Raw genomic sequence first — 27,550 nt, 5'->3', positions numbered from 1 at the left:
TCAGCCCGCAGCTCCAATAATTTGTTCAGTACCAGTTCCCTCTTCACCACAGCATTCTGCAGTCTCTCTCCACTCAAATAATATTCTGCTTTTCTATTCTTCCTGCCAAAGTGGACAACCTCATATTTTCCCACATTGTACTCCATCTGCCAAATTTTTGCCCACTCACTTAGACTATCTATATCATTTTGCAGAAACTTTTGGAGAGATTTTATCTTGGCGACGGAGACTTGGCCACCAGCTGGTGAGAGCCGCGCGTCACTTCCTCTGGGGAAGTCCCGCCGCATTACTTGCCAATTAGGCACTTAAGGACCCCGGTGACAGAGATCCCATCCACTGTGAACTGCTGGGCAATCAGAGGCTGGTAGCTCTTTTACTGAGCAACGCCACCGCAGAGGTGGTATCTGCTGCCAGTAGTGCACCCACCGGAGACGAACAACCCAGGCCACAGGTGAGCCAGAGTGGGAGGGGTTTCATGGGGGAGGGGATTCGGTAGCAAGGGCAGGGGGGTGGCTCCCAGTGGGCCTTCCCCTTCTTGATGCCGGGTCCCTCTATCAGGCACTAACTGTCTTTTATCGAGGGACCCCGCCCCCGCTGCCCCGGCAAGCAACCCTGCACGGGTTTGCTTGGTGTGCTCCCCATGTGGCGACAGAACGACCCGCTTCTGGGCTAATACCAGTGGAGGTGGGATGAGGCCCTCAATTTGGCATTAATTGCCCAATTAAGGGCCTCAATTGGCGCCGGGGTGGGAAGCCCGGGCATTCCCACAACGTATTTAATTGGGGTGGAGTAGGGAAGGTGGGGGGGTGGCCCCGCCACCATCCCACCCAATTAAATGCTCTCCCTGCTTCCAAATCCGCTGCGGGAGAGCATAAAATTCCCGCCTTTGTGTTCCCCTCACAACTTGCTTTCCCACCTATCTTTGTATCGTCTGCAAGTTTGGCTACAATACACTCGGTCCCTTCATCCAAGTCATTGATATAGATCGTAAATAACTGAGGCACCAGCACTGATCCCTGTGGCACTCCACTAGTTACAGCTTGCCAACCTGAAAATGCCCCATTTATCCCGACTCCTGTTAGTTTGCCAATCCTCTATGCATATTACACCCAAAACCACGAGTTCTTATCTTTCCTTTTATGTGGCACCTTATTGAATGCCTTTTGGAAATCCAAATGTACGACAACTACTGGTTCCCCTTTATCCACCCTGCTTGTTCCATCCTCAAAGAACTCTAATAAATTTGTCAAACACGATTTCCCATGTATAAAACCATGTTGACTCTGCCTGATTGAATTATGATTTTCTAAATATCCTTCTACTGCTTCCTTAATAACGATTCTAGCATTTTCCCAATGAAAGATGATAGGCTAACTGGCCTATAGTTTCCTGCTTTTGTCGACCCCCACTTTCTTGAATAGAGGTTGTGGTTTTCCAATCCACTGGGACCTTTTCAGAATCTAGGGAATTTTGGAAGATTACAACCATCCACTATCTCTGCAGCCATTTTTTTAAGATCCGAGGATGCAGGCCATCAGGTCCAGGGGACTTATCAACCTTTAGTTCCACTCGTTTTCTTCGTACTTTTTATCTAGCGATAGTGATAATGTTTTAAGTTCTACCCTCCATGTTGTCTCTTGATTTTCTACTATTCTTGGGACGATTTTTGAGTCTGCTTCAGTGAAAACAGACACAAAATACTTGTTCAAAGTCTCTTTGTTTCCCATTATTAATTCTCCAGTCTCATCCTCTAAAGGCCCAACACTTGCTTTTGCTACTCTCTTTTTTATTTGTAATCTCCTCCAGCTCCACCACCCTCCGTGATATTTGCGTTCCTCTAATTGTGGCCTATTAAGCATCCCTGATTTTAATTGCTCCACCTTTGATCCGTGCCTTCAGCTGCCTAGGTCCTAATTTCCTCCCTAAATCTCTCCACCTCTCTTTCCTCCTTTAAGATGCTCCTTAAAACCTAGCTTTTTGACCAAGCTTTTGGTCATTTGACGTATTATCTCCTGGTGTGGCCCAGTATCATATTTTGTTTTATAATGTTCCTGTAAAGTGCCTTGAGATGTTTCATTACGTTAAAGGTGCTATATGAATATAAGTTGTTGTTTTATCAGAACATTACAGCCAAGCTTCTGTTTGTGTGATTAAATCTATACCTTCCTGTGACATAATTTGTTTCTAATTTCTCCACTCTCAAAATTGCAATACAAGCATTTCCTTCTCTAATTTTGTTTATATTTAACACTAGTCCTTTTCCTTTGAGAATTTTTTTGTCTAAGGCTCCTTCCTTCATCTCAGCATCTAAAACAGAGACTGACCGCAGTATTGCATAGATTAAATAAACACAAAGAAAAACATGAAGGTGTCAGCCATGGCTCAGTCGGTAACACTCTCACCTCTAAGCTCATAGGTTGTGGGTTCAAATCCCACTCCAGTAACTCAAACACAAAACCCAGGCTGATACTCACCGTGCAGTACTGAGGGAGTGCTGCACTGTTAAAGATGACATCTTTTGGACAGGATGTAAAACTGAGGCCCACCTGCCCTTTCAGGTGGATTTGAAAGATCGCAGGGCACTCACTACTTTGCAGGAGAGCTCTCCCTGGTGTCCTGGCCAATATTCATCAACCACTATCACTATACCTGTTTGGTATCTCATGACTGCTTGTGGGACCTTGCTGTGCACTAGTTGGCTGCTACTGTTACAACAGTGACTATACTTCAAAAAGCACTTCATAAGCTGAAACACTTCGGATCATACTGAGGTCATGAAAGGTGCGATATAATTGCAAGTCTTTTTTTAATCAAAATGACTTAAGCAACAATATCTGAGAAGAGGCCAAATGCCAAACACTAGTTAAGCGATGACAAGTATTGATGGGATGCGGTTGCCATAGTAAAGCTGCTTGGTGGAGAACTTTGGCAGCACAGTGGTGCAGTGGTTAGCACTGCAACCTCACAGCTCCAGCGATCCGGGTTCAATTCTGGGTACTGCCTGTGCGGAGTTTGCAAGTTCTCCCTGTGACCGCGTGGGTTTTCACCGGGTGCTCCGGTTTCCTCCCACAGCCAAAGACTTGCAGGCTGGTAGGTAAATTGGCCATTATAAATTGCCCCTAGTATAGGTAGGTGGTAGGGGAATATCGGGAAGGTGGGGATGTGGTAGGAATATGGGATTAGTGTAGGATTAGTATAAATGGGTGGTTGATGGTCGGCACAGACTCGGTGGGCCGAAGGGCCTGTTTCAGTGCTGTATCAATAAATAAATAAATAAACATGATTCATTGTTTTCTTTGATCACTGGGACTCACTCTGATTCTCCATTTGGAAAATAAAATGTACAATAAAATGTAAATAAAACAAACAGAGTCCAATTAAAATTACATCCATTGCCCTCAACTATGGGGAAAGGCAACAATTGAGGTTTGAATTACAACAGGGATTCGCCTGCTAGCCCGTGGCTGTAATTCTGGGTTTCTCCCAACAGTCCACCATAACTCTGGGATTCTCCTGCTAGTACAGCATAACTACGGAGTTTCCGGGGATCTTTCGACAAGGCCATGGCAGATGATTGGGAGAATCCCCATGATTGGTCAGTCAACCCCTGGGAGTAAATAAGGGAAACTGAAAATGATGGAATGATACTGGGGCTTAAGAGGGTTAAAGTGTGAGGACAACTTAGCTTGTATTCCATTGAGTGTCAAAGATTGGTGGGGGATGGGTGTGGTGATCTTGATCCAGGTGTTTACAATGTTAACAGGGTTTGATAGCGTAGATTTAGAGAAACAATTTCCTCTGGTTCAGTTTAAAAAGTCTGGAAATTAAATGCTGGTATCAGTAGAGCGACCAAGTTTCTTGCAAAAACCCAACTGGTTCACTAATGTCCTTTTTCTTTTTTTGTTACAGAAACAGGCCATTCGGCCCAATTGGTCTATCCCAGTCTTTATGCTCCACACGAGCCTCCCCCCCCCCCACCCTATTTCATCTAACTCTATCGACATATCCTTTGATTTCTTTCGCCCTCATGTACTTATCTAGTTTCCCCTTAAATGCAGCTATGTTATTCACCTCAATAATCCCATGCAAGTTATAGGGAAGGAAACCTGCATCCTTACCCGGTCTGGGCATGTATGTGATTCCAGCCCCATAGACCAGCATACAAAACACAAGAGCAAAGTATTGCAGATGCTGGAAATCTCAGATAAAAGCAGAAAATGTTGGAAATACTCAGCAGGTGTGGGAGCATCCATGCTAAACATGGTTGACTCTTAGCTGCCTTGCAAAGTGGCCGAGTAAACCCCTCAGTCATATCAAACTACTACAATCAGCAAGTGGGTCAAGGCGGCGTCCCCATCATTCCTGTGAGAATAAGAAATACTGAAATGTTGTTTCTACAGCTTGTGGAAAATTACCGAGAAGTCATTTCTACACAACATAATGAAATCACTGAAAAAGAGAACTGATAAGGGTATGTAAGTAAAAGACCTTGAGACAGTACAGCAGTTAAAAATTGTGCTTAGGCAGAGAAAAGAGAAACAGCAAGAGTTAGAACAAAGGATGTAGTGAATATGAAACTGCCCCACTAAGATAAAGGCTGACAGCTGCAAGTTAAAACACACAATGGAGAGCCAAATAAGGTAAAACAACAACAAGAGTTAGGGGCTAGAAAGTTAGAGTAGGGGGAGAAGTAAACAGAGGAGGAGACTGTAGCAACTATAGGATAGGTTAGTGTCATAATATGTTATAACCAATAATGTAAACTAAAGGCGTGGAAAAATGGATTTGTATTGTATAAACATGAACTGAATATGTTGATGGGTGTGCCTGCTTGTAGGACACCCGATCTTGCAAGAACGTTAAATAAACTTACTTCTTCAGAGTTTGACTTGGTGTAAATTATTATTAAGTGGGTTACGTTTCTCACAATTGGGGGCTCGTCCGGGATCTCTTCATCATTGCCGGGACCGCGGCCGACGACAGACGAGAAGACGCGTCCCGTTAATTTAAAAACGGTCTCGTTTCTCTCGTTGGTAGCGGACCCGAGTAATCGACTGAAAACGATCCTAGGGAAGTCACTCTGAACGAGTATTTATTGCGGCAGGTACACACGTGAAGTCAGGCAACTCCGTGCACGGACCAAGGTAAGAAAAACGACTTTTAAGTATTATCTTGGTGACTTATGGTTAACTGTAGGATAAGACCTTCTAAGTACTAAAAGTCCTTGAGGAGTGAATTTTACAGTCCTGCAGTATAAGACCCTTCAGCTAGGAGGTGAGTACTGTATGGTATAAGACCCTTCAGCTAGGAGGTGAATACCGTAAGGTATAAGACCCTTCAGCTAGGAGGTGAATACTGTCGGGTATAAGACCCTTCAGCTAGGAGGTGAATACCGTAAAGTATAAGACCCTTCAGCTAGGAGGTGAATACTGTCGGGTATAAGACCCTTCAGCTAGGAGGTGAATACCGTAAGGTATAAGACCCTTCAGCTAGGAGGTGAATACCGTAAGGTATAAGACCCTTCAGCTAGGAGGTGAATACCGTAAGGTATAAGACCCTTCAGCTAGGAGGTGAATACTGTCGGGTATAAGACCCTTCAGCTAGGAGGTGAATACCGTAAGGTATAAGACCCTTCAGCTAGGAGGTGAATACCGTAGGGTACAAGACCCTTCAGTTTACCATGGGAAATAAATCGTCTAAAAAGGAAGACGATGGGAGACAAGGAAAGTCTGCCGGCAACATCCCTCCAGAAAGTCCATTGGGACGGATGTTGGAGTATTGGGATTTAGAGTCAAAAACCAAGGAGAAAAAGACCCAAATATGATCTAAGGACAGCAAGAAGGACGATAACGACGACGATAGAGACAGAGAGTCTCCGAAGACAATGATGCCCTTGAGAGAGGTACCAATAGGAAATAATGAAATTGGATTTGTTAGTGCACCATTAACGTCAGGAGAGGTAAGAGTGTTTAAAAAGGAAATGAAAGTCCTCGTAGAAGACCCCTGAAAATTTGGGAAAGAGAAAACCCTCCCGGGGTAGGGGGAAACGAACCAGCCGATCAAAAATACCCTAATCAAGACCCGCAGTGGCAGAACAATAACGTCGGCCATAGGGGCCAGATGAAAGACCTTAGAAATCTGATAGTAAAAGGCATTAGGGAATCTGTCCCGAAATCACAAAATTTGAATAAGGCCTTCGAAGTAAGACAGGAAAAGGATGAGACTCCCTCAAATTTCTTACAGAGATTACGGGACACAATGAGGAAATATTCAGGTTTAGATCCAGAAGACCCGGTTGCCCAAGGACTCCTTCGAGTCCATTTTGTGACAAAATCATGGCCAGACATCCAAAAGAAAATTCAAAAGATAGATGGATGGAGTGAAAAACAATTGGACGAGCTGCTCAGAGAAGCGCAGAAAGTTTTCGTTAATAGAGATGAAGCCAGAGAAAAACAGTGAAGCTTAAATGAGATGGTAATTGTACAAGTGTTCCACCCTTTTATGTTGTAAACAAGTAGTTGAAGCCCCTGCAAAACTTATGCCTTTACAGAGTTACCGCAGGCCCCTCTTATGGCACAAGCAGGCGACGTATTGAGTGCGACCCCTCTGGGTGTTGAAGGCTGTTTCTAGACAAATAGAGACCATTAAAGGCACCTAGGTGGGATCAAAGGATTGATTTTTTAAAAATGTTTTGAAGAATCAAAAGGGGGACTGTGAGAACAGAATTTAGATTTTAGAATTTTTAAGAACAGAATTACATGGGAACATTTAAGATGAAACAATTAATCAGTCATGTATTGCTAACAAGCTAGCTTCAGTGCTGCAGGGAGGGACAGCTTATCAGAAATGACTTCATAACTTCAGGGCTGCAGAGGCAACTTGGCCTTGCAGCTGGTACAGCGAGAGAGAGAGAGAGAGAGAGAGACATTGTACTTCAACAGCACTCTTCTTATCACCCAGACATGACAATCCTAGGGAAAAGTTAGAATGAAAAACATACCGACCAGGCTAATACACGCCCCCTTGTTAGAGGGTGGCTCAGCCTACCCTTCTGATTCAGCAGTTGCTGAGTTTTTTATATTTGCTTTTATATTATACTGTTTAAATGTTATTTGAGTAAATAGATCCACATAATCCTAGTGAATATAAATAATCATATATAAGTTGATCAGTAGAGAGAGAAGGTTATCATAGAATGATAAAAGGGGGGAATGTGGAAGTGAGCAGAAAGGCATGGCACAATGCTTAATGGGAAATATAGCCAAGTTAGGAATAGTAGCTTTGCTGAGCTTTGATTTTAAGTGGCAGAAACCACAATGAAATAGTTAAAAGGGATGGCCAGAGTGTGTGCAAGCTGTGGCAGCCACAGCACTTCAGACCAAGGAAGTCATTTTACCTCGAAGCTATTACAAGAAATAGTTAGGGGATTGGGAATCCAATGGGACTTCCATACCCCTTGACACCCTCCCTCTTCGGGGCGGGTGGAAAGAATGAATCAGACCTTAAAGAAACACCTGCCCAAACTAGTACTTGAAACAAGGTTACCCTGGACAAAATGTTTACCTATAGCGATACTCAGAATTCGGACAGCCCCTTGAAAAGATGTGGGACTGTCCCCCTATGAAATGCCATTCGGATTACCCTATATGGGAACCAGGGGCGAGATGCCAACCTTAGAAACTAAAGATTCGTTTCTAAAGAACTATATACTGGCGTTATCTTCCTCATTGTCATTCCTCAGGAAGCAAGGCCTGTTAGCACAGACCCCACCTCTCGAATTTGCAGTACACAAGATCCAACAAGGAGATTGGGTTCTGGTGAAATCGTGGAAAGAGACTAAACTACAACCGAACTGAGAAGGACCATACCAGACTCTCCTGACCACTGAAACAGCCATAAGAACGGCAGAAAGAGGTTGGACCCACTACACAAGAATCAAGGGGCCGGTACAACCCCCCCCCCGGCCGAGGAACGAACTTGGACAACCGAATTAACAGAAGAACCATTGAAAATAAAGCTAAAAAGACTTTGAGTAACGAACTTTTTTTTATATAGCGGCGCGAGAGCGGAAATACTGTCTGTAATATTGTGTGCCTTTTCTCTCTCTCTTTCTTTTCAAAAGTAGCCAGGAAATAAAATGGGTTGGATGTTTTTGTATTACCCACTTCCAATTAGACAACAAGGTGTTTGGAGTAACAGTTAGAGAAGGGAAAAGGAAAGGTGAATTAAAATGTTGTTTTCAGGTAACAATAGATAAGACTGGTAAACCATCTAACAAACTAAAAGGGACCTCTCATAACGATCCTAACATAGTAAAAATAATAGAGGTAAAAGACCTGAGAAAGACAATTGAGATAGAAACCGGTTACGGGGACACAAATGCCTGGGTAGAATGGATAAAATATACTGTAAAAAGTTTGAACAAAAACAATTGCTATGCTTGTGCATCTGGTAGACCGATAGCTCAAGTAGTACCTTTCCTGCTGGGGTGGGAGCGTGACCGAAAGGGCATGGAATGCATGTTAGCCCTATATCAGGATAAGACGGCTTGGGGTATTCAAAACTTGCATATCCTTGTCATTAATGTTCCCTCCCCTAGAGAAAAAAGATTCAAGGACTCCCCCTTCATTTTTAGCCACCAGTGTGAATCACACATCATGCGTAAGTCGACACGGTGCGGAGCTAACCAGAAATATGGGAGAGTTGAAGTCATGCATAGAGACTGAGGACGTAACTGGAAGAGTCAGGGGAGGGAACTACTCATCATTGAATGTCCCCAGAGCGGATTTATGGTGGTATTGCGGAGGAAAAATCCTGAGACAGACCCTACCCTCCCAGTGGAAGGGGACGTGCGCAATTGTTCAATTGGCAATACCATTCACCTTGGCATTTGAGAAACAAAAGATAATAACGAGGGAAAGGGGTAAAAGGGAAGCGATAGCGAACTCTTTTGACGACCAGGTGTACTTGAATTCCATAGGGGTCCCAAGAAGGGTACCTGATGAATTCAAGGCCCGAAACCAAATAACAGAATGGATAGTATCAACGGGAGTACAGACATTGAGAAGGCGGCTGAAATAATGCTCAGAGGATTTGAGAGGACATATGAGACCCCTCCTCAGTATGTAGAAAACAACAAGGATTAAGTAAAAGAAAAGGGGGAATTGTGAGAATAAGAAATACTGAAATGTTGTTTCTACAGCTTGTGGAAAATTACCGAGAAGTCATTTCTACACAACATAATGAAATCACTGAAAAAGAGAACTGATAAGGGTATGTAAGTAAAGACCTTGAGACAGTACAGCAGTTAAAAATTGTGCTTAGGCAGAGAAAAGAGAAACAGCAAGAGTTAGAACAAAGGATGTAGTGAATAAGAAACTGCCCCACTAAGATAAAGGCTGACAGCTGCAAGTTAAAACACACAATGGAGAGCCAAATAAGGTAAAACAACAACAAGAGTTAGGGGCTAGAAAGTTAGAGTAGGGGGAGAAGTAAACAGAGGAGGAGACTGTAGCAACTATAGGATAGGTTAGTGTCATAATATGTTATAACCAATAATGTAAACTAAAGGCGTGGAAAAATGGATTTGTATTGTATAAACATGAACTGAATATGTTGATGGGTGTGCCTGCTTGTAGGACACCCGATCTTGCAAGAACGTTAAATAAACTTACTTCTTCAGAGTTTGACTTGGTGTAAATTATTATTAAGTGGGCTACGTTTCTCACATTCCCCACCTTGACAAGGGGCAACCTGGGCTGCTGGGCAACATACATCAGCCTTACCCAGTGAGGCCCGCATCCCAAGAAAGAGTTTTTAAAAAAACAGTGTAATTGTTGAATCTCTTCAGAGTGAGTCACTTGAAATGGGATATGGAGCTGCACCCTTTTTACAAACTTTGCTTTGTGGAATGCATTTTAGCAGCTGCAAAAAGATACAAATAGTTCAGACACTGTAACAGCCAAGGCACAAAGTGTACAGAATTTTGATATAAACAGATCAAGTGAAGAATTTAGGAGGATTTCCTCAAACAGAGAGTGGTGAGAATGTGGAACTCGCTACAGAAATGTTACAGGTTTTAAACAAATACAGAACAGGGGGTGGGGGGATGGAGGTGGGGGAGTGAAGAATAAAAGGGAAAGTCTGTGACTCAGATGGAAGGCAGGAGAGATTAAACAACTAAAAGCTGAGTGGCTTGCTGGGCTGCTTGAGTGAATGGGTGTAATCCTGACATTTGCGATATGACTTCAATAGAGATTGAATTTGGGAGGAATGTAAAATGAGCTGCTGACTCTTTATTGTCTATCTTAAAGTCAAAATTGCAGCCAAGCACTTTGCTGTTGAACTGGAGACACATATTAGGCTAGACTGGATAAGGGCAGCAGGTTTCCTTGGGTAGATAGAGGGAAACCATTTTCTCTGGTGGGAGAGTGAAGAACAAGGGGGTATACATAAGAACAAGGTGCAAATATGGAATATCTAACTCTCCTGAAAAGCTGCTGAGGCTGGGGTTCAATGGAAAAATTCAAAACTGAGATTGATAAGATTTTAACTAGGCAAGGGTATTAAGGGTTACAGAACTAGGGCAGGTAGATGGAGTTAATCTGCATATCAGCCCTGATCTAACTGGACGGTCAACAGGTGCGAGGGGATGAATAGCCTCCCGTTCTGATGTTCATTTTGTGAGAATAAGAAATACTGAAATGTTGTTTCTACAGCTTGTGGAAAATTACCGAGAAGTCATTTCTACACAACATAATGAAATCACTGAAAAAGAGAACTGATAAGGGTATGTAAGTAAAAGACCTTGAGACAGTACAGCAGTTAAAAATTGTGCTTAGGCAGAGAAAAGAGAAACAGCAAGAGTTAGAACAAAGGATGTAGTGAATAAGAAACTGCCCCACTAAGATAAAGGCTGACAGCTGCAAGTTAAAACACACAATGGAGAGCCAAATAAGGTAAAACAACAAGAGTTAGGGGCTAGAAAGTTAGAGTAGGGGGAGAAGTAAACAGAGGAGGAGACTGTAGCAACTATAGGATAGGTTAGTGTCATAATATGTTATAACCAATAATGTAAACTAAAGGCGTGGAAAAATGGATTTGTATTGTATAAACATGAACTGAATATGTTGATGGGTGTGCCTGCTTGTAGGACACCCGATCTTGCAAGAACGTTAAATAAACTTACTTCTTCAGAGTTTGACTTGGTGTAAATTATTATTAAGTGGGCTACGTTTCTCACAATTTGCTTCCATCCCTTAAAAACATTCGTGAACTGGTTGGATTTTTACAAAAATTCCACAGCTTCATGCCCACTTTTATTGTTATCAGCTTTTTAATTGGATGCATTCCAGGGGAAACTAGATAAGTACGTAAGGCAGAAAGGAATAGGATACGTTGATGGAGTTAGATAGTGGGAGGAGGCTTGTGTGAGCACAAACACTGACATGGATCTATTGGGCTGAATTACCTGTTTTTGTGCTGTAAATAGTATGCAATATTTATAATGCCTGAAGCTCAGAAAATTGACCTTTAAGAAAATGCTAATCAAAATTGTCCAAATATCTTTTTTTCCCCCTAAAGTGAGAGAATGCTTTAGAGTCAATGGTTGGGAAATATGCACTGACTGAACCTTTGGTCATTGCACTGTTTTGGTGTTAATTCTTGCTTACAGCTCAAGCCGCTCCTCTACTACATGGGAAAAGAATGATTCCCTTGTGTTATGCAGTGAGATGGAATCTGCACAGCCAATAAGAAGGACTTGTATTTATATAATGGCCTTCTTATGTCTCAGAGACATTGCAATGCACTTCACATACATTAATTTTATTATAGATAAAAGTGAGGTGGTGCATTTTGGTAGGAAGGATAATGAATCACATAATCACAGAATTGTTATAGTGCAGAAGGAGGCCATTCAGCCCATCGTGTCTGCACCAGGTCTTCGAATGAGCATTTCACCTAGTGCCATTTTCCCGCCTTTTCTCCCCGTAACCCTGCACATTCTTCCTTTTCATATAACAATTTAATTCCCTTTTGAATGCCTCAATTGAACCTGCCTCCACCACACTCTCAGGCAGTGCACCCCAGACCCCAACCACTCGCTGCGCAAAAAATGTTTTTCCTCATGTCACCCTGTTTCCCTTACCAACCACTTCAAATCTGTGCCCTCTCATTCCCGATCCCTCCACGAGTGGAACAGTCTCTCCTCATCCACTCTATCCAGACCTCTCACGATTCCGAACACCACTATCAAATCACCTCGCAGCCCTCTCCTCTCTAAGGAAAACAATCCCAACCTCTCCAATCCATCCTCACAACTGAGTTCCTCATCCCTGGAATCATTCTCATGAATCTTTTCTGCACCGTCTCTAACACCTTCACATCTTTCCTAAAGTGCAGCGCACAGAACTAGACATAATATACCAGCTGAGGCTGAACTAGTGTAACTTACAAGTTCAACATAACCCCCTTGCTCTTGTACTCTATGCCCCTATTAATAAAGCCCAGGATACTGTATGCTTTATTAACTGCTCTCTCACCCTGTCCTGCCACCTTCAATGACTTATGCACATATACACCCAGGTCCCTCTGCTCCTGCACTCCCTTTAGAATTGTACCTTTTATTCTATATTGTCTCTCCATGTTCATCCTACCAAAATGAATCACTTCACATTTCTCCTCATTGAACTTCATTTACCACCTGTCTGCCCGTTCCACCAACTCATCTATGTCCTTTTGAAGTTTTACACTATCCTCCTCACAACTCACAATGCTTCCAAGTTTATCATCTGCAAACTTTGAAATTGTGCCCTATACACCAAGGTCTAGATCTTTAAAATATATCAGGAAAAGCAAGGGTCCCGACACTGACCCCTGGGGAACTCCACTACAAACCTTCCTGCAGCCCAAAAAATATCCATTAATCACGACTCTTTTTCTCCTGTCACTCAGCTAATTCCGCATCTTTGTTGCTACCATCGTCTTTACTCCATGACCTATAAATTAACTTCATTTTAAGACACTAGTTCAGCCTCAGCTGGAGTATTGCGTCCTGTTCTGGGCACCGCACTTTAGGAAAGATGTGAAAACATCGGAGACAGTGCAGAAAAGATTAATGAGAATGGTTCGAGGGATGAGGAACTTGTGTTATGAAGATAGATTGGAGAGGTTGGGACTGTTTTCCTTAAAGAGAAGGCTGAGAGGTGATTAGATAGAGGTAGTCAAAATCATGAGGGGTCTAGACAGAGTAGATAGGGAAACTGTTCCCACACGGGAAAGGATTGAGAATGAGAGGACAGATTTAGTATTGCACTGGAGTTTCAGCTTAGATTTTGTGCTCAAGCCTCTGGAGTGGGACTTAGAGTCATAGAGTCTTACAGCACAGAAACAGGGCCTTCGGCCCATTGTGGCTGTGCCGGCCAACAAGCACCTAACTATTTTAATCCCATTTTCCAGCACTTGGCCCATAGTCTTGTATGCTATGGCATTTCAAGTACTCATCTAAATACTTCTTAAATGTTGAGGGTTCCTGCCTCTACCACCCCTTCAGGCAGTGTGTTCCAGATTCCAACCACACTCTGGGTGAAATTTTTTTCCTCAAATCCCCTCTAAACCTCCTGCCCCTTACCTTAAATCTATGCCCCCTGGTTACTGACCCCTTCGCCAAGGGAAAAAGTTTCTTCCTATCTATTCTATCAATGCCCCTCACAATTCTGTATACCTCAATCAGGTCCCCCCTCAGCCTTCTCTGCTCTGCAGGACTTGAACCCACAAATGTTTGACTTAAGAGGCGAGAGTGTTACCAACTGATTCAAGGCTAACAATCACCATCCCCTATGCCCCAGTTTCTGCCTCTTGTCTCTTGACTTTCTGCAAGGGTCCATTATCAAGGGCAGTGCTGCACCCAAGCTCATGCCGCCGAGTCAGAAGATCATGGGCTTGAGACCCACTCGAGACAGGAGCACAAAATCAAGGCTGACACTCCCAGTGCCAATACTGAGGGAGCACCGCACTGTCAGAGGTGCTGTCTTCATAGGAGACGTTAAACCAAGGGTAGATCTGCTCTTTCAGGTGGACGTAAAGGATCTCATGGCACTATTTTAAAGAGGAGCAGGGAGTTCTTCCCAGTGTCCTGACCAATATTTATCCCTCATCCAACACCTAAAAACAGATGATGTGGCCAATAACAGGTTATTTGTTTATGGAAGCTTGCTGTGCTCAAATAGGCTGCTGTATTTCCAACATTACCACAGTGACTACACTTCAAAAAATAAGTACTTCATTTGTTGTAAAATGCTTTGGGACATTCTGAAGTCATGAAAGGCACTATATAAATGCAAGTTTTCTTTTTTTAAGCCCAGTGAGTGATGGTCGAGTAATCAATCGGGGTGAGAGCTGAGGCCGATATTGACCTCACCTATAGACCTTCTAGCAGGAGTCACTGGACAGTAATCAGGAGCAGGAACCAGGCCTGATTTTATCCTCATCCCTGGATCAGCTACGCTCCAACCAACTGCAGTGTCTCTAGTGCGGCCACAGAAAAGATCAACTCATCTAGCACAAATCAGGGATTGAAGCGAGCTCTTTCCTGCTTCATATGGTTCAACTGCAAACTGACTAATACAATTACTTATGAGCCACTGGGAAAAACTCTCGCTGCAATTTTAATTTATCATGAGTAGATCTCCCATGGCAGTGTTTTATAAAGAAAGAACTTACATTTCTACAGTGCCTCAGGATGTGCCAAAGTGCTTCACAACCACTGAAGCACTCTTGGAAGATAAGAAATAGGAGTAGTAGGCCATTTAGCCTCGTGAGCATGAAAAGAACGAACAAAGAACAAAGAAAATTACAGCACAGGAACAGGCCCTTCGGCCCTCCAAGCCTGTGCCGATCCAGATCCTCTATCTAAACATGTCGCCTATTTTCTAAGGGTCTGTATCTCTTTACTTCCTGCCCATTCATGTATCTGTCTTGATACATCTTAAAAGACGCTATCGTGCCCGTATCTACCACCTCCGCTGGTAACACGTTCCAGGCACCCACCACCCTCTGCGTAAAGAACTTTCCACGCATATCCCCCCTAAACTTTTCCCCTTTCACTTTGAACTCGTGTCCCCTAGTAATTGAATCCCCCACTCTGGGAAAAAGCTTCTTGCTATCCGCCCTGTCTATACCTCTCATGATTTTGTACACCTCAATCAGGTCCCCCCTCAACCTCCATCTTTCTAATGAAAATAATCCTAATCTACTCAACCTCTCTTCATAGCTAGCGCCCTCCATACCAGGCAACATCCTGGTGAACCTCCTCTGCACCTCCTCAAAGCATCCACATCCTTTTGGTAATGTGGCAACCAGAACTGCACACAGTATTCCAAATGTGGCCGAACCAAAGTCCTATACAACTGTAACATGACCTGCCAACTCTTGTACTCAATACCCCGTCCGATGAAGGAAAGCATGCCGTATGCCTTCTTGACCACTCTATTGACCTGCATTGCCACTTTCAGGGAACAATGGACCTGAACACCCAAATCTCTCTGTACATCAATTTTCCCCAGGACTTTTCCATTTACTGTATAGTTCACTCTTGAATTGGATCTTCCAAAATGCATCACCTCGCATTTGCCCTGATTGAACTCCATCTGCCATTTCTCTGCTCAACTCTCCAATCTATCTATATTCTGCTGTATTCTCTGACAGTCCCCTTCACTATCTGCTACTCCACCAATCTTAGTGTCGTCTGCAAACAACAGTGGTCCCAGCACAGATCCCTGTGGAACACCACTGGTCACACGACTCCATTTTGAGAAACTCCCTTCCACTGCTACTCTCTGTCTCCTGTTGCCCAGCCAGTTCTTTATCCATCTAGCTAGTACACCTTGGACCCCATGCGCCTTCACTTTCTCCATCAGCCTACCATAGGGAACCTTATCAAACGCCTTACATTCAACAAAATCATGGCTGATCTCCGACCTCAGCTCCACCTTCCCTAGAAGTGTAGTCACAGTTGTAATGCAGGAAATGCAGCAGCCAGTTTGTGCACAGCAAGCTCCCACAAACAGCAATGTGATAAATGACAAAATATCTGTTTTAGTGATAATAAAAACAAGAAATGCTGGAACCACTCAGCAGGTCTGGCAGCATCTGTGGAAAGAGAAGCAGAGTTAACGTTTCGGGTCAGTGACCCTTCATCGGTTCCGATGAAGGGTCACTGACCCGAAACGTTAACTCTGCTTCTCTTTCCACAGATGCTGCCAGACCTGCTGAGTGGTTCCAGCATTTCTTGTTTTTATTTCAGATTTCCAGCATCCGCAGTATTTTGCTTTTATATCTGTTTTAGTGATGCTGTTTGAGGGTTTTATTGATCAAATTGAGTGAGACAGGTCATAAACCGAAACAGAAAGCTTTTTTCTAAGGAATATTGGAACAGGAGGCCATTCAGCCCCTCAAGCATATTCCACCAATGAGATATTGGCTGAGTATCTCAACTCCATCCACCTGCCTTGCCTTTCATATCCTTTTATACTCTTGTCTATGTTTCAGTTGATAAGCTCCCTTGCATCCTCTCCATGGGCGGGGATTTTTATTTGAATGCGAGGGTGGGAGGTCGCTTAAACCTGCCCCTTGGGTGGTGTGCCTGTATTCCGAAGTGAAACCGGCACACTCAAACTTTTAAAAAGGCTCCACCAAAAGCCAGAAGAGCTAAGCCGCCAGATGTTGTTAAATGGCCAGTTAAACCACTTAACGAGCTTGTTGTCAGCTCATTAAGGGTCAGTTTTGAATTTTTGTTCAGAGGCATGGGACCCACCCAGTGTCTAAACTACTTCGGGGAGGAGGAGATGCAAACGATGTGGAAAGACAATCAGAATAACGGGACAACAGCAAGAGGCTCCATCAAAGAGGGAAAGCTCAGAAAAGGCCTTCAATCACATCGTCAGGTAAATTATTTGTCATATTGCCTCACTCTTGACAAGGACAGTCTTGTGGCGAGGGGGTGGGCAGTGGGAAACAGACAGCTTTCGGGGACATGGATGGGTCCCTCTGCTTACGGGTCTCACAGGTTCATGACAGGGGAGTTGCTCAGGAAAACTGCAGATTCCAACATAATGGAAGGACATAACAGGAAATGGGATTAAGCTACTCCAAGATAGGATCAACCAGTTATGACAAGCGGCGCAGTGGTTAGCACCGCAGCCTCACAGCTCCAGTGACCCGGGTTCAATTCCGGGTACTGCCTGTGTGGAGTTTGCAAGTTCTCCCTGTGTTTGCGTGGGTTTCCTCCGGGTGCTCCGGTTTCCTCCCACATGCCAAAGACTTGCAGGTTGGTAGGTAAATTGGCCATTAGCAATTGCCCCTAGTATAGGTAGGTGGTAGGGAAATATAGGGACAGGTGGGGATGTGGTAGGTATATGGGATTAATGTAGGATTAGTATAAATGGGTGGTTGATGGTCAGCACAGACTCGGTGGGCCGAAGGGCCTGTTTCAGTGCTGTATCTCTAAAAACTAAAAAAAAACAAGCAGTCTCGAGGGGCATAGGCAGACCCCTGGGCAATAGGGGCACAGGGGTTAGCAATGAGGGGCAGAAAGGCAACAAAGGCGATTCCCTCAGCAGAGGGTCTACTGCCAGAGGAGAAGCTACCTGGACATGTCGGAGTGTCAGTGCCGCAGAACCTGCGCCTGGCCATCAGATGATTTCTGACTTGTGTGCTTTCGTTGAGGGTCATCTGATGGTTCACGGCAGCCATCAGCATGACAAAATGAAGACACACCAGCCTGCCTTAGTGCAACAACAAGCCCAGTGCTTCTTTGCATTACGGTGTGAAATTGTTTATATCAGACACACCCAAGTGACCCACAAAGTGACATTACCGGCATGGTGGCCTGCACTCACAGGCATTCCTATGAGGTGCTCTCCCTGTGGCTGAGGATGAGGTGGAGGCAGAGAGCTCAGCCATGTCATGGAGGTGCTGAGGCCGACCTCCAAAGGCTGCTGCCCCGGCATCACTATAGGGGCAGCCTCTGTCGCCAGGCATAACTCTACAGATGCTTTGTTAGTCAGAGGGGTCATGGAGACGGATGATAAGGATGGAGTCCCGTAGGAGGTGCTCCCCCGCTTTGCTATCTGTTGCCACCTCAGCCCTTTCATGGCACTCTTGATCACTTGAGGGAACTACCAGCTGGGGAGGGGCAGCTGGCATCCACTCCATGCTTCATTACGCCACTGATCAGTCAATGCTACACACTGAGGCATGCATTCGGTGCATTTCAGTGCACTGTTCCTGCGTCCACTCTGAGTGATGCCACATATTGCTCTCCATGATGGCCACTCTCTCAATGGAGGAGCTCACGCGCTCAAAGTACTGAGACATTGTGGAGTACCTGAGCTGAATGAACTCCTCCATTCTCACTCCATCACTCTACAGTGCCTCAGGTAACTCTGACATGTGGGCACACATCTGACGCTGGTTCTCCTTGATAAAAGGCTATCAACTGAAATGTTAACCTCTGTTTTTCTCTCTCCACAGATGCTGCCTGACCTGTTGAGTATGTCCAGCATTTTCTATTTATATTCCAGCATCCACAGTATTTTGCTTTTAAATCTGTGCCCTCTGGTCACTGATCCTTCTGCCAGTAGAAACAGTTTCTCCTGATTTACTCTATCAAAACGATTCCCGATTTTGCACACCTTCAACACACCTTCCCTTAACCTTTAGAGAGAGAAGCAGAGCTAACGTTTCAGGTCTGTAGCCTTTGCCAGTTCTGATGAAGCGTCACTGACCTGAAACGTTAACTCTGCTTCTCTCTCCACAGATGCTGCCAGACCTGCTGAGTATTTCCAGCATTTCTTGTTTTTATTTCAGATATCCAGCATCCACAGTATTTTGCTTTTATTCCCTTAACCTTTTCTGCCCTAAGGAGAACAACCCAGCTTCTCCAGTCTCTCCACATGACTGAAGTCCCTCATCCCTGGTGACATTTTAGTAAGTCTCCTCTGCACCCTTCTTAAAGTATGGTACCCAGTATTGAACACAATACTCAAGCTGAGGCCGAACAAATGTTTTATAAAGCATTAGCATAACTTCCTTGCTTTTGTATACTATTCCTCTATTAATAAAGCTAAAGTTCCCATATGTTTTTTGAACAGCCTTTCCAACTTGTCTTGCAACTTTGAAAGATTTTCCCAGATCTCTCTGAACATGCACCTCCTTTAAAATTGTATAATTTCTGACACCTGGCACCCACCCCCTCTCACACCCACACAATTTTCCTAATCAAGTGGACTAATTTGACAGCAGACTTTTGAGGAACTTATTTTTAACTAAATCTAAAAACAGAATTAAACTTCACCAGGCCTGCAATTTACCCGTTACGAGCCAGAGTGAAACAACAATGAACTTCCTCAATTAGCAGAGAGTATGGGCTGAGGATTCAAAGCTGAGTTCCCGAATAATTTTTAAACCTGAAGAAAAAAATGATTAAAATTACCTTAATGCAAAACCAGATTGAGAGCGGGAAAGTTGCAAGAATTAAGATGAACGAGAGGATGACGAGAATCCACCCAAAGCATCCAACCCCTGCAGAGGAATGCAGATTGTTATGAGTCACATTGCAATCAGCAAAGGAGAGAGAGAGACACACAGCCATATATGCATCATGTTGCGTTTATTATTTATATACTTGTTACCTCCATGGCCATACTCTGCTTTTAAGGACTCCTCGACTCTCACTGCACTCAGTCTCCTTTTGCTTAATTCCATACTGAGGCTACCTCCTGATGCTGCGTGGCTGAGACTCAAAGCCTGGAATCACCCTGAAACACACCAGCAGCAGTCAATACCAGCTAACACACACACACGCGCAGAGCTGGACTAAGGCAAGAGTAGGCTAGGCACGCCTCTGCTTCCAATAGGCTTGCGAGGGTTGCCAAGGGACTGAGAAATTGGAGAGTGCTGAAGTACTATGGGTTGCATAAACTTCAGTCCGCACAGTGCCATCAGCTCCTTAAAGGGGCCTCTACCCTCAGTATAAATACAAGATTAGTCAGAAAGAAAGAAACTTTACTGAAGCACCATTATCTGTTTTAGATTTGATTTTGGGAGATGAGCACTGGCCAGATAAGGATTTATTTTGCTCATTAGGGCAGAAGATTGTGGGTTCTAAGTCGTACTCATGGAACAATACAGCACAGAAGGAGGCCATTCGGCCTATCCCATCTGTGCCGGCAATTTAGAAGAGCGATCCAATTAGTCCCACTCCCCGGACCTGTCCCCATAGCCTTGCAAACATTTTCAAGTATCGAACCAGTTGAAAGTTACTATTGAATCTTCTTCCATTAACAGAAGTCTAATGGGATTTAACTTTATATACAAATATATATATATATATATAAAACATTCATGCCAGAACAATGGTTTTCAAAATTATTGTATGATATAGGTGGAATACTATGGGCAATGCAGATTACCATTATTGCAGCAAGTATATCACAGCATATGAAGGCAGTATAGAATAGGCACAACAAACTGAAACCACCCTTAACGCAGTTGCACCATGAGGAGAGGTGGAAGTACCTGAGATTGTTCACGCTGAAGAGAAGCTTTGTGGGAATATTATTAGTGCTCCCTCTAAGGTGCCTGTGTGCACAGATGGGCACCAACCTGGAAGGTAAGGTGATTGGCAAAAGAACCAAAGGCAGCATGAGGAAAAACTTTTTTACATAGCGAGTGGTTAGGATCTGGAATGCACTGTCTGAGAGTGTGATGGAGGCAGATTCAATCGTGGCTTTCAGAAGGGAATTGGATACTTAGGTAAAGGAGAAAAACTGCAGGGCCACAGGGAAGGATGGGGGAGTGGGGCTAGCTAAATTGCTCTTGCAGAGAGCCAGCATGGACTTGGTGGACTGAATGGCCTCCTTCTGTGCTGTAATTATGCTATAATTCTACTGCACTGGCCATTCACATGGGCGCTTTGAAATAAACAAAAAAAGTTAGATATTATACAAGTTGTTATACAGTATTGCTGACAAGTTTCCGCTTTTGTTGTAATTATGAAATTGCAGCCAAAATGCACTTGAAATTGCACTGATTAGACTACATACAGTTCCAGTTTCTGATAAAATTCATTTACAGAATCACACTCGAATGCAGTTTTATTAATACAGCTGAAAAAAGGTTTATCACCAAGAATAAGCATTTTTAATAAGCGTATTCAGTCCTCCACCTGCATGTAACCTGATTTAATAATCACTGAAAATGCCTTTCAAAAACTATGCTGAGCGATTTAGAAATAGAATCATAGAAAGTTTAAGGCACAGTAAGAGGCCACTTGGTCCATCTCCCCTCTAATTTTTCTACCAATCAGCTTAAATCTAAGCCCCCCTCGTCACTGACCTCTCTGCTCAGGTGTATAGACCCTTCACCTCCACTCTATCCAGGCCCCTCAAAATTTTGTACATTTCAATCGAATATCATTAGTAGCTTCCCCAATACCAAACACCTTTTCCTGCTGGGGGACTTTAATGCCAGGGTTAGGGCCGACCATGACACATGGCCCTCCTGCCTTGGGCGCTATGGCATTGGAATGAGAATGGACAGAGACTGCTTGAGTTGTGTACCTATCATAACCTCTGCATCACCAACTCGTTCTTTCACACTAAACCCTGTCACCAAGTTTCTTGGAGGCACCCAAGATCACGTCGTTGGCTGGATCTCATCGTCACAGGGCGAGCCTCCTTAAACTGTGTTCAAATCACACGCAGCTTCCACAGTGCGGACTGAGACACTGACCACTCCCTGGTGTGCAGCAAGGTGAGACTCAAACCAAAGAAGCTACATCACTCCAAGCAGAAGGGCCACCCGCGCATCAACACGAGCAGAATTTCTTATGCACAGCTGTTACAAAAATTTCTAAATTCACTTGAAAAAGCCCTTCAAAACACTCCCACAGGGGATGCAGAGACCAAGTAGGCCCACATCAGTGACGCCATCTATGAGTCAGCCATGACCACCTTTGGCAAACGTGTGAAGCGGAATGCAAACTGGTTTCAATCTCATTTTGAAGAGCTGGAACCTGTCGTAGCCGCTAAGCGCATTACACTGCTGAACTACAAAAAAGCCGCTAGCGAGTTAACATCCGTAGCACTTAAAACAGCCAGAAGCGCTGCACAAAGAACAGCCAGGCGCTGCTCAAATGACTACTGGCAACGTCTATGCAGTCGTATTCAGCTGGCCTCAGAAACCGGAAACATCAGGGGACACAATCACTGACCAACGCAAGCAAATGGACCGCTGGGTTCAGCACTACCTAGAACTGTACTCCAGGGAAAATGTTGTTCACTGAGACCGCCCTCAATGCAGCCCAGTCTCTGCCAGTCATGGATGAGCTGGACATACAGCCAACAAAATCGGAACTCAGTGATGCCATTGATTCTCTAGCCAGTGGAAAAGCCCCTGGGAAGGAAGGCAATACCCCTGAAATAATCAAGAATGCTAAGCCTGCCATACTCACAGCACTCTACGAACTGCTTTGCCTGTGCTGGGACGAGGGAGCAGTACCACAGGACATGCGCGATGCCAATATCATCATCCTCTATGAAAACAAAGGTGACCGCAGTGTCTGCAACAACTACCATGGAATCTCCCTGCTCAGCATAGTGGGGAAAGTCTTCGCTCGAGTCGCTTTAAACAGGCTCCAGAAGCTGGCCGAGCGTGTTTACCCTGAGGCACAGTGTGGCTTTCGAGCAGAGAGATCGACCATTGACATGCTGTTCTCCCTTTGTCAGCAACAGGAGAAATGCCACGAACAACAGATGCCCCTCTATGTTGCTTTCATTGATCTCACCAAAGCCTTTGACCTCGTCAGCAGACGTGGTCGCTTCAGACTACTAGAAAAGATCGGATGTCCACCAAAGCTACTAAGTATCATCACCTCATTCCATGACAATATGAAAGGCACAATTCATCAGACCCCTTTCCTATCCTGAGTGGCGTGAAACAGGGCTGTATTCTCGCACCTACACTGTTTGGGATCTTCTTCTCCCTGCTGCTCTCACATGCGTTCAAGTCTTCAGAAGAAGGAATTTTCCTCCACACAAGATCAGGTGGCAGGTTGTTCAACGTTGCCCGTCTTAGAGCAAAAACCAAAGTACGGAAGGTCCTCAACAGGGAACTCCTCTTTGCTGACGATACTGCACTAACATCCCACACTGAAGAGTGTCTGCAGAGTCTCATTGACAGGATTGCGGCTGCCTGCAATGAATTTGGCCTAACCATCAGCCTCAAGAAAACAAACATCATGGGGCAGGACGTCAGAAATGCTCCATCCATCAATATCGGCGACCACGCTCTGGAAGTGGTTCAAGAGTTCACCTACCTAGGCTCAACTATCACCAGTAACCTGTCTCTCGATGCAGAAATCAACAAGCGAATGGGAAAGGCTTCCACTGCTATGTCCAGACTGGCCAAGAGAGTGTGGGAAAATGGCGCACTGACACGGAACACAAAAGTCCGAGTGTATCAAACCTGTGTCCTCATGGCAGCGAGGCCTGGACAACGTATGTCAGCCAAGAGCGACGTCTCAATTCATTCCATCTTCACTGCCTCCGGAGAATACTTGGCATCAGGTGGCAGGACCGCATCTCCAACATAGTAGTCCTCGAGGCGGCCAACATCCCCAGCTTATACACACTGCAGAGTCAGCGGCGCTTGAGATGGCTTGACCATGTGAGCCGCATGGAAGATGGCAGGATCCCCAAGGAAACATTGTACAGCGAGCTCGCTACTGGTATCAGACCTGCCGGCCGTCCATGTCTCCGCTTTAAAGACGTCTGCAAACGCGACATGAAGTCCTGTAACATTGATCACAAGTCGTGGGAGTCAGTTGCCGGCGATCGCCAGAGCTGGCGGGCAGCCACAAAGGCGGGGCTAAGGTGTGGCGAGTCGAAGAGACTTAGCAGTTGGCAGGAAAAAAGACAGAAGCACAAGGGGAGAGCCAACTGTGCAACAGCCCCGAAAACCAATTTTTGAAGAGTCTGTCACTCTAGTATTGGCCTTCATAGCCACTCCAGACGCTGCTCCACAAACCACTGACCACCTCCAGGCGCTTACCCATTGTCTCCCGAGACAAGGAGGCCAAAGAAGCCATATGAAAGTGCTGCAGGTAAAGAATGTTTTAGTAATGTTCTTAAGAACACAAGTAATTAATTCCAGAAATCAGTGAGATGCCTCTCATTGTGCGCCCCTTTTAAAAAATTTATTCATGGGATGTGGGTGTCGCTGGCCAGGCCAGCATTTATTGCCCATCCCTAATTGCCCTTGAGAAGGTGGTGGTGAGCTGCCTTCTTGAACCGCTGCAGTCCATGTGAGGTAGGTACACCGACAGTGCTGTTAGGAAGGGAGTTCCAGGATTGTGACCCAGCAACAGTGAAGGAACGGCGATATAGTTCCAAGTCAGGATGGTGTGTGACTTGGAGGGGAACTTGCAGGTGGTGGTGTTCCCATGCATTTGCTGCCCTTGTCCTTCTAGTTGGTAGAGGTCGTGGGTTTGGAAGGTGCTGTCGAAGGAGCCTTGGTGCATTGCTGCAGTGCATCTTGTAGATGGTACACACTGTTGCCACTGTGCATCGGTGGTGAAGGGAGTGAATGTTTGAGGATGGGGTGCCAATCAAGCGGGCTGCTTTGTCCTGGATGGTGTTGAGCTTCTTGAATGTTGTTGGAACTGTATCCATCCAGGCAAGTGGAGAGTATTCCATCACACTCCTGACTTGTGCTTTGTAGATATATAAAAATAACTACATTCATAAGATGAGATGAAGTAGGGTGGGAGGAAGCTCATGGGGAGCATAAACACCAGTGCAGGCTAGCTGTAAATTCTGTATAATCTATGCAAAAGTTGAGCCCCGGTATAACGCTCAGGATTGCTACAAATTATCGATCCACCTTAAAGTTATGCAACATGGAGAGCAGTGGGATAGACTGAGCAGAGAGAATAATGTGGAACTATTTAAGCAACAGTTGGATAGATATTTGAGAGAGCTATTTTGGAGTAATGGTGTATCAGATATCAGGACCTTGTGCACTTTCCTGTGTTGTTACTGAAACGGTTTGTAGATGATGATCGAGGTGCAGAGCACTGGGGGTTGGACTCAGGGTTGCCAATCCTCCAGGAATTAAAAATTAATGTCCAGGGAAATGCTAGGAACAAACTCAGGAGAAAAATCATAAGAGATATTTCTTAGAAGTCTTAGTTACAAGAATATTGGCGATGTAAAAATCAGTGGGGCCTTTGGAGGCGGGAGATCCCACAACAAAACATGTAGGAGTACGTCCAACCAGAGTTGTCAACCTGAGTGGTACCTGCAGCATGAATACAGTTTTTAATTACCATATTTCCTAGTTTTAAAGCGGCAAAAAGACACAGCTGCGAGTCACATAAAACAAATAGATCTTCACTTCTTTACTTCATGCGTCAACTTAGTTGTGCCATTACAAAAAATAAATGGCACTTTACTCACTCTCTGAAATTACCTATTAAATAATAACTGCAATTATCCTTACATAGCCTTGATTAAGCACCTGAAGAGAAAAAAAATTGCAGGGCTACGGGGAAAGGGCAGGGATGTGGGACTTAACTCAATTACTCTTGCAGTGAGCCCGGCATGGACTTGATGGGCCGAACGGCCTCCTTCTGTACTGCAACTATTCTGTGATTCTATTCTATAAGTGGTTCAGCAAGTTAATTGAGTAAATCCTGGAAATACACACGGGGTCGGTCAGCATCTGAAAACAGATGATGTTAACACTGTAGGTGCTGGTTCCTTAGAGTATCCTCTGCTAGTGGGAAATCTTCATGCCTTCCAGTTCTCCGCAGACAGCGCACCCTGTTGTTGGGACATTATAACTTCCAGTCCTCCGCAGACAGCGCACCCTGTTGTTGGGACATTATAATTTCAAGTCCTCCGCAGACAGCACACCCTGTTGTTGGGACATTATACCTTCCAGTCCTCCGCAGACAGCACACCCTGTTGTTGGGACATTATAATTTGAAGTCCTCCGCAGACAGCACACCCTGTTGTTGGTACATTATATCTTCCAGTCCTCCGCAGACAGCGCACCCTGTTGTTGGTACATTATACCTTCCAGTCCTCCGCAGACAGCACACCCTGTTGTTGGGACATTATAACTTCCAGTCCTCCGCAGACAGCGCACCCTGTTGTTGGGACATTATAATTTCAAGTCCTCCGCAGACAGCACACCCTGTTGTTGGGACATTATACCTTCCAGTCCTCCGCAGACAGCACACCCTGTTGTTGGGACATTATACCTTCCAGTCCTCCGCAGATAGTACACCCTGTTGTTGGGACATTATAATTTGAAGTCCTCCGCAGACAGCACACCCTGTTGTTGGTACATTATATCTTCCAGTCCTCCGCAGACAGCGCACCCTGTTGTTGGTACATTATACCTTCCAGTCCTGCGCAGACAGCGCACCCTGTTGTTGGTACATTATATCTTCCAGTCCTCCGCAGACAGCGCACCCTGTTGTTGGGAAATTATACCTTCCAGTCCTCCGCAGACAGCGCACCCTGTTGTTGGGACATTATACCTTCAAGTCCTCTGCAGGCAGCGCACTCTGTTGTTGGAATACTATTCCTTCCAGTTGTCCTGAGACAATGCACCCTGTTGTTGAAGATTATGCAGTGCAGTCCTCCCCAGAGAGTACACCTTGTTATTGGGAGTTTATGTCTTCCAGTCTTCCCTCTTGAGGGTAAGGAAATCCTCAGCTTCCCCAAACAGTAGTGCCAGCTGACAAGAAAACCTCCACTTTGGCCAAGTTCTGGCATTATTCAAGTTTATGCCAGAGTTTAGCCTATGCTGCTCGGGAAGTCGATAAGCAGCAATATGGAAATAGTCCGATTGAACAGCCTGGTTTTTTTTATAGTTTTGATGTTCTTCATATGAAGCCCAGGTCCAATGAGGTGGTACTACCTTCCAGCCACACCCTCCCTGCTTTCACATGCTTTTCAACCTCAATGGTACAAAGCCATTGAATAACAGAGCACGGAAAAGGCCATTTGGCCCATCGTGCCTGTGCTTACCTGAATACTGCCCGGGGTGTTGGGCCTCGCTGCTAGATTACCGAGTATTTGCTGTTTGCAGAATCCAACTGGCCAGAAATTAAAAAAACAGTTAATTATTGAAAATCAGAGAAAAATATAGAGAGGATAATGGAAATCCTCAACGGGTCAATGGTGGGACATAAAGCTAATGCAGATCATCCCTCCGCAGCGCCCCCTGCCCGCCTGGAGGACCGCAGCACCAGCTCCATCCCCTACCAGGAGTGAATCATCCCCACGCAGCGCCCCCTGCCCGCCTGGAGGACCACAGCTCCATCCCCCTACCTGGAGTGAATTATCCCCACGCAGCGCCCCCTGCCCGCCTGGAGGACCACAGCACCAGCTCCATCCCCTACCTGGAGTGAGTCATTCCCACACAGCTCCCCCTGCCGTCTGGAGGACTTCGCCCGCTAACGGTGAGGGGAGTCCTC

At 44.9% G+C, this 27,550-nt stretch overlaps 1 protein-coding gene across 1 annotated transcript in view; it reads right to left on the bottom strand.

Annotated features, from left to right (window-relative positions):
• The window catches only part of LOC137374730 (stomatin-like), a 62,868-nt gene extending 35,577 nt beyond the window's left edge, over positions 1–27,291 (bottom strand). Inside the window, exons 1-3 of the mRNA XM_068041289.1 lie at positions 27,102–27,291; positions 19,692–19,817; positions 19,493–19,581 (exon numbers count right to left, since the gene is read on the bottom strand). Of these exons, the coding sequence (XP_067897390.1) occupies positions 19,493–19,581; positions 19,692–19,764 (162 nt within the window). The 5' untranslated portion in view covers positions 19,765–19,817; positions 27,102–27,291. The remainder of the gene's footprint in view (positions 1–19,492; positions 19,582–19,691; positions 19,818–27,101) is intronic.
• Between the last annotated feature and the right edge of the window lie 259 nt (positions 27,292–27,550).

The sequence above is a fragment of the Heterodontus francisci genome, chromosome 10 (assembly GCF_036365525.1).
Source record: "Heterodontus francisci isolate sHetFra1 chromosome 10, sHetFra1.hap1, whole genome shotgun sequence".
NCBI lineage: Eukaryota > Metazoa > Chordata > Chondrichthyes > Heterodontiformes > Heterodontidae > Heterodontus > Heterodontus francisci.
The sequence above is the reverse complement of the archived record's forward strand: the minus strand, read 5'-3'. Positions and strand labels throughout refer to the sequence as shown.